The sequence below is a fragment of the Fundulus heteroclitus genome, chromosome 7, assembly GCF_011125445.2.
Source record: "Fundulus heteroclitus isolate FHET01 chromosome 7, MU-UCD_Fhet_4.1, whole genome shotgun sequence".
NCBI lineage: Eukaryota > Metazoa > Chordata > Actinopteri > Cyprinodontiformes > Fundulidae > Fundulus > Fundulus heteroclitus.
The window spans coordinates 40,384,642-40,398,331 of record NC_046367.1 but is presented as its reverse complement, the minus strand read 5'-3'; the positions used below and the strand labels follow the sequence as shown (position 1 = coordinate 40,398,331).

The following is a 13,690-nucleotide window of genomic DNA, read 5'->3' as shown; positions in this document are numbered from 1 at the left end:
GCAAAGTTGTTTTTAGAATATTATCAGAAAGTATGGCCCATTTATATACTCCAGAAAAACATGAAATGTCCATCTAGTTACCCATCCAGGTTGCATATTAAAAGCCTGGCCTCTGTCAAAATCTGTCATTGATTCAAATCAATGTTTGCATGTAAATAAAAGCAAATGAATAAAAAGAACTGAGAACTACGAGTCTGGAAGAGTCGGGAGAATTTGCAGGAACCCTTAACAGAACATGCAACTAAAAACATGTCATCTTATCTTCCAGAGGTGATGGAAACAACAACGTTCCCATGGCTGAATAATCAGACGACACCTTTACTGGACCAGCGCAGCCCAAACGGCTGAGTCAGCTGACTGATGGTAATGACAGTAAACAGGGAGGGCTTTCAGCTGAAGTGGACCGCGGGGGAGAGCAGCAGCAAGTTTGGTGTCGACCCGTTTTAGGCGAGTGGATCACATGAGAGTCATCAGCTGCACGTATCTATTATGGCAACAGAAAACCCAAACAGTGAACTGGACTGAACCAAAGGTTCTGTCTCATCACAGAGAACCAGGAAGCTCCTGCACGCCGTTGGTAGTTTTGGATTTCACCAGAAGTGAATGAAACGTAACCGGATTGACGTCCATACCTGAAACTTCTCAGGATGTTCCCCTCCGGCTTGACCCACGAACACCCCGGCACCGTTCTCCAGCTCCATCTCATCCGGGGACCTCTCGATGCGCGTCGCCCGGTGTTCCCCGTCACAGTTGAGGTGGAACATCACTTTGTCGTCCTTCACCGCCACGGCAAAGCGGTTCCAGGTGTCCTTCATGGAAGGCACGCGGAACCTGGCCGCCTCGTGGGACCGCTCGGCGCCGGGCTCGCTGTAGTATAAAACCACGTCCTGCTCGGCGCCCTGCACCGCTGACAGTTTGACCCCGACGTGCACGACCTTCTGCGAGGCGTCTGTGATGGAGAAGATGATGCCGCCGTGGTCTGAGGTGGGCTTCAGGTTGAAGATGAGGGCAAAGTCTCTGTAGAAGGGGTTGGGGAGGTGTGCGCGGGCGAGCTGGCCCGTGGTGGAGTCCGGGCCGAAGAGGTAGGCGGGGCTGTTGTCCGGGCCGACCACCTGGGGGATCTTATCGGGGGGAGGGTCTCCGATCAGCTGCAGCAGCGAGACGCCGTCGTCTTCTGGAGGACAGAAACAGGAAGTCAGTTTGGAGTCTGAGCAGAGCGGATGGATGTTAGGGTGGGGGGGGGGGGGCTGCATGGCAGAGTCTGGTGTTAGATCACAGGTAGGGCTTTGGGTCAGGACCAAACATGGCGGATGCAAAAACAACACAGAAAACACACTGAGGGGAAATCAAAAATCTTGTTAAAGGCTTTAAAAAGCAGCTCTGCTCATAGGATCACAGACAAACCAGTGATTTTCTACTTTAATCTATCGCCATCATCAGAAGAAAAGACGAAATCAACAAAAACTCAACACACATCTACCTGGTTTATCGCCCAGAGGGACAGATTCACCTGAGCTGCATTAGAGAAGTTAATTATCTTTACAGAATCTGTTTATTTCAGTTCTGCCTGTTCCACAATCACAGGGTTCCTGGTCTGGCTTGATTTAGAACATCGTTTACATCGTTTACAACGTTTACGTGATTACAGAGGTGATAGAAACTATGACCCGTTTCTGATGGAGCTGCAGCGCCGCAGGTCCGGTTCATCCTTCCTGTTCTCCTGCTCTAAAGCCACCACCGGCTTTCAGCAGAGGGTACTTCTTCACCCCAAACTGAAAGTGACTCCATCAGCTCCAGCTGTAGCTAATCACAGAGAGCAGGCGTGTTACTAATTGATGGTTGTTAGTTTGATTCCCACATTCCCCACTTAACCACAAGCTTTCTACCAACCTGCCCCTCGGTGGATGAGCCGTATAGAAGGGGGAATCTGAGAGGTTAGTACGCGAAGAAGAGCCCTATGGTTTATTTCTCATCAAGGAATGAGAAGGTATTATGCATAATTATGTGAAATATGTCATTTAAATGTGGTTGAAATGCAGTTTAACCAGTAAAGCCGTGTTGGAGGAACAGCGGCCTTGGTGGAAAGGTTCAAAAGTAGACGCAGGCTTCCAATCTGGTTTGCACACATCTAGCACTAAAAAATGCCTTTATGAATATGACCCACAGTCTGTTACAAACACGCACTGATTTATTTTAAAGATTAATCTCCAAAATAATCAGTTCAGTATCCACATTCTGCTCAACGGAGAGGTTTACCCTGCATGATTTGGATGAGATGTTCCAAAAATAGACGAGATGTTCCAAAGTCTGGAGTCTGATTCTGACCCAGATCTTTATTACTTAACTGTTTTAACCAGCCAGCTTTCTCTAAATTATGAATTAGCACCATAAAAATAAACCTCTTTTTTAAATTGTGACTAATGTGCTCTATTTTAGTTTGGCATTACGAGGCCATTTGATGCATTACGAGCAGTTTTGTGTCGATCATCATGTTGACATAAAGTCCGCGCTGAAGCTGCAACCTGCTCCTTTATAGAGCTTAACAGTAAGAGACATTAGTTGATGAAACATCATCTTAAACATTATTAATGTGTTTTTTTGACCCGAGCACATAATGGACCTGTCCATCAAAGAGACACACAGGAAAAATAGAACCACTGCACGCAACATTTACCGTGACAGTCATGTTTTCTGACTGTGGGAGGAAGCCGGAGTACCTGGAGAGAACCCACACATGCACAGGGAGAACATGCAAACTCCATGCAGAAAGAACCCAGGGTGGGATTTGAACCCAGGACCTACTGTAACACTGTGAGCCCATTTCTGAGGATAAAGTTATTTTTTGTTGATTTCAGAAAAGAATATGGTCCTTAATTAACAGAGCATTCTTTAAAATGGTCACAAATTATATGTATTTTTGATTGGATTTACGTACATGAAGGGAAAGTGCCCAAAATAATTCTGTGCTGTCAAAATGACTCCCTAGATACGACAGGCTGTGTTTGATTTCTATAACTACGTTATTGCTGTCGTGTTATCGTATAAGTCGGCACTTTGTGAGCGTTGCACAATCCTGAGTCAAATTCCTCGTATGTGAAGACATACCTGGTAAAGAAAGCCGACGTGATTCTGATGAGGTAAACTGCATTTTAAAGGCGTTTTTATGCCTTTTCTAGATCAGCTGCTGATTTGGTTGCAACAACTAAAGTTTGCCAATAATGATCTCCAAGGCGAATTATTGCAAATGTCAAGCAAAATAAAAACTGACAAAGCCCAGGCGTTCCTCCCAGATCTCAGCTCTTATGCAGCTCGTCCTCTTCTCAGCATGAAGCCGAGGATCTGAGTGGAAAATATGAACTGAACCCATAATTGAGGCCATTGTTGTCAAACCCAAAGCTGTCAGGAATAGTGTTGAGAAGCGAAGCGTATTTCTCTTCCTGCATTTATCTCCATCAACCTGTCGCTGCTGAAGAAAAGCATCCACCCTGCATGATGCAGAGTCTGTTCACTGCTGTTTGCTGGCCAAGCATTTAAACTCCCACTCAAACACAGCAGAGCTTGAGTCTGTAACGTAGGAGAAAAGCTTTAATGGATATTTATTCTTCTGCACCTGGACTTGAAGCGTTTCTCTGCCCTCGCTCCCTGACTCTGATCACGTCATAGCATAAAAAGCGGTTCCCCTTCAAAAACAACATTTTCACGTGTTGGAACAAATGACTGTTTTTGGGTGGGGTGTGACGTACGCTGTGCGCTTTGAAGAAGTGTTTGAGGCTACGTCCTGGTGAGAGACGAGCGTCTGTGTCTGTGCAGCCGTCCAGCGGCCATGACGGCAGGAGAGCTGTTGGTTTTGTTCAGAGACGTAGAACGCTCCGAACAGAACGTCGTCCTTTCCGCTGTGAAACCATAAAAATCGGCCGCGCACTGTCAGAGGAATAAAGACGCTTTCATTTGAGCCTGAACTGACAGAGAGGCCAGTCAGGCTGCAACAGGACAGCAGATGTTGGCTTCTGACTGAGGATTGTGCTGCTTCCCTGTTTTAAATACATCTGCATTCATTCTCACCCCTGATAAAAATGTGGAAAAAGCCCTAAAAATGAATCTTTTATTGCAGGAAGATAATGTCAGACTGAAAAACTGCTTCTGCTTGTTTACCGTCAGGCTTGCTGTGAGTGGTGGAAGACCAACTTGGGCCCGTCTGGTGAGGAACCCGCTGCTTGGAGCAGTTTCCTGACTTATGAAGATCTCTCCCAAATTCAAAGCCTTCATCAGGAACACCAGTCAGATGGTTTCTGGTACCACGGTTTTACAAAGTTGCTCAAATATTCCAACATACAGTAGAGATAGTTTAAAGTCCTTAAATTAAGATTAGTGACAGTTTTCTCCAGGACACTAAAAGGTCTTATACTCTCCACAACAGCCATGTTTACTGAACTCTCAATATATTTAACTGGTTTATCCATATTTTAATTAAAAATGTCACTAATTCTGTGTAGAGTTTTTAACAACTATTGTTTTTGAATCCATCGTTGTTTTTTAAGATAATTTCCTCCTACTAAACTAAAATGACTTAATTAGATCATTTTGTCTCTTTACGTTTCAAATGTATTTTTCTTTCAGCAGCAACGCTGCATTCTGCACTGATCAGGCTTCAACTGCCTGAAATCACTGATATTTGATGAACTAACTGGGATTAAACTTAGCTTTAATTCAACATCTTAAAGGCAGATTAAAACGTGACGCAGGTTTCCTGGCGGAGGAATTGGTTTTGGATCCAACAGAAATTTAAGGAATTACACAATTATCCCCATTTGTACATCACCTGCCTCTAACATTATCTGATTTTCACTAAATCCCAAATCAAAGGGATTGAAGAGCATGCTGTTGGTGTTTACAGATGGCAAAAAGAGGGAATTTTCCTTTTCTCTGCATTCAATAAACAGGATTTAAGGAAGAACCCACAACTAACCTGACAAAGTGCTCTATCAATCATTTTCAGGGCCTCATCCTCCAAAACGCCTTGTAAAAACACATCCACCTGAAGGTTGTGGAGCATTCGGGTACGCCTCGACTGCTGCGTGAATGGCAGGAACCAATAAACAGTCATTTGCACTGAGCGGAGCAGATGTTTACGCAGATAAACTCAGAATGGGGGACCTCCAGGGTCCCAGCGAGGGGCCTGTGCTCGCATGTTTCAACCTGGCTGCCCAGGAGCCCATTCATAACTGAAGGAGAGCCGGAAAACCGCTAAAGCACATCGTAGTCCAGCTCCGATTGCAGCATTTCAAATTCTGGTGTAAAAGTTGAGGCTTTGAAAACCTTAAAAACTTCTGGTTCTTTCTAACTTTTCAACAGAGACACGAGTAACGGAGAGCACGCCTCTGTGATTGCAGCAGGTAATCAGCTTTAGTCTCCTCTCTGCCGACCCTTTCTTCTACAGTTCACACGTGTAATTAACTTTAATACTTCAGCCAACGCGTCATACGTGCATGCAATTCTTTTAGGAAACTTTCTAAACCTGTCATTACAGGAAGCGTCGCTCCCCCAGAACAGATGTGCAATGTTGGCGAAAACACGAAACGTTTCTATGAGCGGAGAAATCTGTAATTTGTATAGTTTGCCCGTTGTGAGGCTGTGATTAGGAAATTTCAAAGGTGAAATCTACCGGAGGTCAGAAAGTTCAACCGGTTCGGCTGTTTGCACAGGACTCTGTTACAGAATGGGCTCCAATGAGCTGGCGGTTCCAGCCCCTCTCAGAGATCAAAAGTGTGAGCGACACAAAGCTTTCATCATTAGCATTTTAAGTGCAATCTGAATTCGGGTCCCCATAATGGCCTTTGTTGAACAATGACTGCTTCAAGGTCAGCTGGGCACCACAAATAAAAGAGCTGCTGATGAAAGGAGCTGCCGGGTTTATGGTGACAGTTTGTCTTGTCGAGCTGGCCGCCTACCAACCAGGAAGGCAGCTCTTTGTCTCGCCCCCGCATTCCAGGACAGGGAGCTGCAGCCTGCCGTGCCACATCGGTCAGGAGGTCCATACGTCAGGACACCGTGCGCATTCCTGGCAAATCAGGTTTGAGTGTAATTCATCAGCGTTTCAAACATCTCTGTAGGTGTCACTGCTTTTACCCTGCGAGGGGCTGCGCCGTCTGACCCCGAGAGTCAAAGGTCCGCCCAGAAAACCGGGTGACCAGAGCAATACAGCAGCAGATACAAACTGTGGACCCCTGAGCTCCAGCCTGGCTGAGTACTACTGTACCGTGCGTCTTCTGATGGAGAACGCTTCACGTCCGATCATCTAAATCTCTTTTCTTGAACATGAATGTGAGGACGCTGCTCTACAATATAAAGGCCTCCATGGCCACCAGATCCCAGCCCAACAAGAGATTCTCACCTCTGCAGTAAAGAAAACAGATCCGCAGCAACTCTGTGTTGGTGTCATGTTAGCGTGGACGTGAGGAGTGGCTCCAAGTCCTTGTTGAATGTATGTCATGACGAGTGAAGGCAGCTCTGATGAGGTCCAACCCAGGACTAACAAGGTGTGCCTCATAAAATGTTAGGTGAGCTCATAAGCAGACCCCCAGCAAAGCGAGTTGAAGTGGCACAGTGTGGAAATGAGGATAAGACACAAGCTATCTTCATCTCCTACATGTTAAAGCTTGCAGAAGAGGAAGCGTTATAACCCTCTAAATGCACCTACTTAACCACAAAGTTAAAAGTACTGAGCAGCAAACGTCAGCTCCCCCATTAGCACCGCTGGTTTTTCAAACTCAGACCCAAAGCACAACGAGCTGGAATTAGGTTCTGGTTTGGCATTGTGACAACGGGACATTTTCACTTCCTTTCTTGACGTCTGGACTCAGTAAAACCAGCTCTGTTTCAAATCCTATAGCAGACTTCACTAGTCACTTATCCCTTCTCTTTAAGAACTCATTAAATAGTTGTTTCATGCTTCGTTTTGTGTCCAAACTAAAATCAACTTAATAACCGCAGGTCCAATTTCTAAGTTGTGTCCATCCCCCAAAAGCAGTAAAACGGCTCATATTGTTTTTTTAATTGATTGTTCCTATACCTTCCCTACTCTCCACCAGACTCCACCAAGCATCACTAGTCTGGAGTGGACAGCACCGGCAGCAAATACCAGGACGGGTTCAGAAAACTAAAAATATGCTTTTCGGTATATTTTCAGTCTGCTTAAGCAGAGAGAAACAAATAAAAAGTGGCGACTATAGAACTGATTGCCACGGTAGTGCCACGGATGTATGTATGTATGTATGTATGTATGTATGTATGTATGTATGTATGGATGTATGTATGGATGGATGGATGGATGGATGTATGGATGGATGGATGGATGTATGTATGGATGTATGTATGGATGGATGGATGGATGGATGCTTTGTGAACCTTTTTAGGTGTCAAACAAAGTGTCATTTGCCCATGTTTGCCAACAGGGCTGCTGCAGCTCTACTAAATACAGATTCTTCTCTGATCCCTTCTCTGTAAGAACTCATTAAATAGTTGTTTCATGCTTTGTTTTGTGTCCAAACTAAAATCAACTTAATAACCGCAGGTCCAATTTTAAGTTGTATCCATCCCCCAAAAGCAGTAAAACGACTCATATTGTTTTTTTAATTGATTGTTCCTATACCTTCCCTACTCTCCACCAGACTCCACCAAGCATTAAAATTCAGGTTAATGATGTCTGCTGGAACGTCAGGCCACGGTCCAACTCAAAACGTCTCAAAACTTCAGCTATAGCTTCACCACAATATTTTCTGCAACACAAGCCAGAGAGGTGAACGGGTGTGACGCAGCAGTGTCTCTGCGGACATAATTGGAAGCTCAACAAGAGCCGAGTCAGGACGACTCCCTGCCAAGAACCACCATCAAGCACCAGACCACCTCTGAAAAATATATTACCTTCAGCCCAGAAGAACCAGAACCCAAACAATTAGTCAGCTCACTAAAAACAGACAAAAAAGTTAAAAACAAAGGCTCCAGAACACACACGGCTGTGGACACAACCTGAACATGTCAATTAAGGAGAAGACTAATGGTTTCCTCCATGGGGTATGGTCTCAAACCCTCTGAGATAAATTGCAGTTGACCTTTAGACCCTGATATGAATGACTGCTCATCTTTTAAGAGCGAGGCCGGTAACCATGGGAAAAGGTAATTAAAGGAGCCGTTGAGCCCTAACAATCCTGACCCCTGACAGTGAAGGGATCACGCCTGATGTGATTCCCACTGATTAGTCCACAAAAAATATATCCGCCGTCGTCCTGGAGAAGCTACGGCGTTTTGTTCAAACCGATCTAAAGTAATAACTCATGGCAAAGCCGCCGCATCAGGGAACGCTGCTCCAGCCCACAGCCAGGTAATCAAGCTTTCTGTAGGAAATGAAACATGTCTGAGGTTTGGTCATCATCAGGGTGGAGGGTCAGAGGACATCTCAGTGGGTGGACACCATCAAGAAGTCATGAGACTAATAATCATGAGAACCAAAGCTTTCCTTGGGGTTGGAGGCAAACATTAACAGAGTTTTGTAAAACATTATCTCTGATGTAACTAAAACAGCTTAATATTCCCCTTTTTAAATAATTACCAGCCGCTCCAGAAGCCCACATAGTTAACATAAAGCCAAAACCAATACTGCATTTTTTTTCCCTTTAACCATTCAATTATTGAAGTTTAGCTTCAGGTGAGCCTCCAGACTGTCAGTAGCCTCTGTATTAAACAAAAGAAATGGAAAAGCGTTGCGTGGAAAACTAAGTACAGCCTCACTATTTCCACTAAGAGTAAGAGAACAGAACGATGATCCAAACGGAGCAGCTGATGTACTGCAGAATGTTGCGATGGCCCAGTGAAAGCTCAGATCTCAACCTGATTGCTGCGGCGGGACCTTCAGAGAAACCTCGAGGAAAGGAAGCAACGTTGGAAGAAGAGTGGAGCAAAAGTCCCGTAGAATGATGTGAGAGACATTGAGTCAGGCAGGAAACCTCTGCCTTATATTTAGAGCTGCTGAAGGACCTTCTAGAAGCTGCGTTTGATGAATAATTTGTATAATCTGTTGTAGGTTATTATTATTTTTTCAATTGAGGATTAAATAGTTTTAAAATGCAGGTGAAAACTGGATCTGCTTTAGTATTGACGTTTTATAAAACCTTGTGCACTTTCTGTCATTTCATATTCACCGGTGTCTGGATAACCTGAAACTTTATCACCTGAGGCATCTTTGTCCCAAAGGAAAGCATCGTTTACCGGCCGACACCTGCCGGTGTGTCCACAACCGCAACATCTAACCACTTAGGGAGTCTTAGTGCTAACCTTACCGTAATCCTTCTATAAGCTCAAACTATTTCACACCAAGTCAAATGTGTCTGGAGCCAGACATCTCTCTTACTCCTGGAAGCAGAAACATGATGTCCACTCGGGTCTGTCAGTGAAGCGCGGTGTCTGACAGATAACGCTGCTGTAAAAAGACCTTCTCCAGCTCTCAGGGATATGAACCGCCGTGGTGGGCCAGGACGAGGGCAGATAGCCAGAGCAAGAATAGACTTTCCCTCATGAAACTGTTTGATACAAAACTATAAAAATCTGAGTCTTCTCACATGAATCACTTTTCTGGACTAAACAACTGAGTCAGGCTTTCTCTGTTAAGTCACGAGGGACTCATCTGCATCCTAGCTGGTCCTGTTATTACTGAGGGACATACGACAGAACTATATCTGCAAAGTTATGATGTCTTCATCTAAATCTTGCGCACCATTCTTCACGTCTTACTGTAGAGTTTATGTTTACAGCTGAATAGTTTCATTTTATCTGGAATTCCTTAACCTAACAAATACCCCTACGATCATTAGGTGATTTGGGGTAAATAAAGAACAAATTCAAGCATAATAATCAGGAACAACGGCACATAACAATATGGACATGTTACAAAGAAAAAACAGCCTTGCCAGTTTGTGAATTTAATTTATAACGAATCTGAACTTTACCAGGTTCTAACATCTAATCTAGGTCTGGATAATTAATTGCACTTGTGATATAATCACAATTTTATTAAACACAATTTCCAAATCCTCACAAGTCTGCGATTTTGGTTATTATTGATTAAATATGCCGATCTAACAGCAACTTTAAGAGCCTCATATCAGAACATCATGTCAGTCACTCTCCGGTCACATTTGAGTGATCTGCAGGTTTCATACTGTATTCCCAGAGACATTTCAGGCTTTTTCCTCTTGGAGTCATATTTTTCTTGTGTTTTTTTTTTGTTTGTTTGTTTTCACTGGATCCTGGACCACTGGATCTTCATTGTTTCGCCTGGAGATGCTAATAGCCATTAGCTGCTTCCTTGTTTTAACCCCTGCTGCACATGCACCGTACGCTCTTCCATTAAAATCGTAAATAAACACTAAAGGCTTCATTTGCCAACAAATTAATCAAAAACAAAGCATAAAACACCAACATAACAACTGATACGCCAGCAGGACGTGGTAATCTTTCATAAGAACTTTGTATGCAACCAGAGTGAGCTACTGATGTATAAAAAAAAAAGTCAAATAACTTGTGTATGCACCTTTAACACTGGCCAACAGCTTTTATTGGCACCTCTACTTGTGAAAAATTACAGTCTTTGCTATTGCTTGTAAGAAATGACTGTTTAGTGATACGATGCGTATCCAACACAAGGCTCCTACAGCCAAAAAGTCCCTATGCTGATGTCTCATCCTAATATAAAAATAATATGTACTTTCTTGACATAACTAGCGGAGAAAGTTTGTTAAAGTTGAGTCTGACCTGATACACGATACATGCTGAGGAAATCACAAGACAGAAACACACACATACAACAAGAGCAGTCAGGATCCAAGCTTGTTAGGCTGCAGACAACGTTTCCTGAAGGCTAATTAGTCAAATTAATTAGGCCAGGTAATTAATAGCCTAAATATTGTTAATATTTTTCACTCAGTGATGACAAGTGTCAGTTTAGCTGGTTGGGGATAAGTTACAGGGTAGAAGAAGATTTTAAAACTGGTTCAAAACGAATCCAGATATAAGATTCCTTTTGAGCCAGTGGTTACCTTTCTGGTTACACACTGATAAGCACTGATACCCGTCATCCTCCTCATCTGGCAGAGCATGGCACTCCACAGGGAGGCGACCCTCGTCCAGCAGCGTCCAACAACTGTCACGTAACACTTCGCAGAGACCTCGGCAGGGCAACATGGCCGCAGGGCTGCACTCTGGTACCAGGAGGAGACAGAGAAACCGCTCCACGCCGTGGTGGCAACGTGACCGCAGCAGCCATGCCCACTCATCCAGGAGGGCTCGGACCTCCTCCACGCTGCTGTGGTTGAAGTAATTTGGCACGGCAAACCTTTCCCCCGGCACGGAGGAGCAGAAGGGCAGAACAGAATCTAGCTTCAAGCATCGTGAGGAATGATTGGCAAGCACTGATTTAGCTACTTTTGTGAGGTTTTCAGCTGGTGCCTCAACACCTTCAGCCGCCTGGTTGAATAAAAATGCCTGGCTAGTCTGGTGTTCCCTTACTGATGGTGGAGCGGCACCTGGAACAGTTTTTAAAACTGGTCCGTGACTGGATTTTTCATGCTGAATGGCTGTGGTTGGCACATCAGTGTCTGTTTCAATGCTGTATATCTGTGTTTGTGGCGTTTGAGTTGTTTCTGTTAGAGAAAAACTCTGGTTAGGAAGTGGATGTTGAGTTTTCTGCAGAACCTGAGGTAACGGGCGGTCGTTAGCACCCGCTGGTAAGTGGGGAGCTTTTACTTCCTCAACAGTAGTCTGTAAAAAGATGCCACTAGCAGGTGAATCTTGACTTTCATTAGGACTGTTTAAGCCATCGCCAATAACACCACTGCTGTTTTCTTTGTTTTGGGGAGTTTGAAGGAGGAAAGGCAGAATCTGATTAAGAGGCGGTGATTTGCGGTTACCTTGATAACTGCCCAGGTAAATAGCTGAACCTTCCTTGTGCCGCTGTAGTTTTTGACGTTTCAAACTGTCTCCGCTAACAGCGCGTCCATTATCATTTAGCATTACCTGTTCCTTCTCAAGGTCAGATCCCAAAACCATCTCAGTTCCTGTCAGAAAAACAGATTTGGAGCTGGGCAAAAGGCCAGACCCGGAGTCCCGTTCGTATTCAGTGCTGGATGTAAGACTTAAAAGATCTGATTCTCCAGAACCCGCACCCTTTAATGAAGATGTGTCATTACCAGGTGTACTTCTGTCTGGTGACCTTCCTGCAGCAGCCGTTTCTGCTCCATGTCCCGTCTCTGGTGCCTCTGAAGGAACTACAGCCATCAGCTGAAGGGCTTCGGTCGTCTCATCCCAAGTCTGCCCAGTCTTTTGGATCACATGTTCATCAATGATCTCTGCTCCTACCGTGGGGCCGCTCTCAGACGGTGGCTCCCCACTGACCGCCACGCTGCCAGAACCCTCCGTCTCCAACCTGTTGGCCAATGTTGTATCAGCCGCACGCCAGGACCACAACCAAGCCTCAGAGTGGACCACCCACAGGGTCAGAAGAGGTAAAACGTTAAACCAGGTCCTCATTATGGTCGCAGCGTCCAACCACGTCCACCAGATCAATCGGGCTTCCAAGAGCGAGCTATCACATGTCCCTACGACCCTCACACACTCCTTCCCTCTGCTCTGTCGCCACACACACTCCGGCAGACGCACAGACAGCCCAAGTGAAGAGGAGGGCGTCCATTCAGGAGAGTGAAGAGGGCAGAGCAGGAGAAGGAGGAGGAGGTGCCCCAGCAATATGTATACTAACTCCTCCTCCTCCTTTTGTGGCAGCAGTGAAAAGCGATCTCTCCTGCTGAGTGATGCCTCAGAATTACAGCAGCCTGCCTTTTCAGTTTGCAATCCTGATGCTTTCAGCGAGCTCCAGAGACGGGCAATTTGTCCCCCCCACCCCCCTTACCTGCCGTCTTTGTTGAATTATGTTAATTAGAAAACTATAGATATAGACATATGCTGATTCAGGTTTTCAACACAAGTTATTAGCTACATTATAGACTCTGAGGACAGTTTGACTGTGCCAACGACCTGCCAATGGACAGATGAGGCTGCCAATGACAGGTAAAATCTCTCTGCAGTCATGCATTCAATTGTTTAAACATACAACCAAACCGGTGATTTACACAATTATTTTTAGAGTTATATGCCTCATGTTCATTTATGCATTTTAGCATAGAGTTTGAATGTTCAGTTCAATTAAATTTTATATATATAGCGCCAATTCATGAAACATGTCATCTTGAGGCACTTTACAAAGTTAAATTCAATCATATTATACAGATTGGTCAAAATTTTCCTATATAAGGGAACCAGTTGACTGCTTCAAAGTCCCGACAAGCAGCATTCACTCCTCCTGAAAGAGTGTAGAGCCACAGGGAGAGTCGTCTGCATTGTACATGGCTTTGCAGCAATCCCTCATACTGAGCAAGCATGAAGCGACAGCGAATGTTTAGTATTAAGATGTTTAAATCCAACCCTAACTTCTGTATATTTTCATTCCTGCAGGTTCTAATGTTTCACAGCAGTCTTGATCAATCAGTCTTCAGAATTTCAGGAGAGTTTTTTACACTTTGGTTTAATTTCTACCAACTTTCAGTCCAAACTTTTTCACCTGACTGACAAACAGAAGAAGTGACATGCA

At 44.6% G+C, this 13,690-nt stretch overlaps 1 protein-coding gene across 1 annotated transcript in view; it reads right to left on the bottom strand.

The window, feature by feature from the left end:
• The window catches only part of col18a1a (collagen type XVIII alpha 1 chain a), a 44,031-nt gene extending 31,303 nt beyond the window's left edge, over positions 1 to 12,728 (bottom strand). The window contains exons 1-2 of the mRNA XM_012879624.3: positions 12,237 to 12,728; positions 633 to 1,174 (exon numbers count right to left, since the gene is read on the bottom strand). Of these exons, the coding sequence (XP_012735078.2) occupies positions 633 to 1,174; positions 12,237 to 12,576 (882 nt within the window). The 5' untranslated portion in view covers positions 12,577 to 12,728. The remainder of the gene's footprint in view (positions 1 to 632; positions 1,175 to 12,236) is intronic.
• Between the last annotated feature and the right edge of the window lie 962 nt (positions 12,729 to 13,690).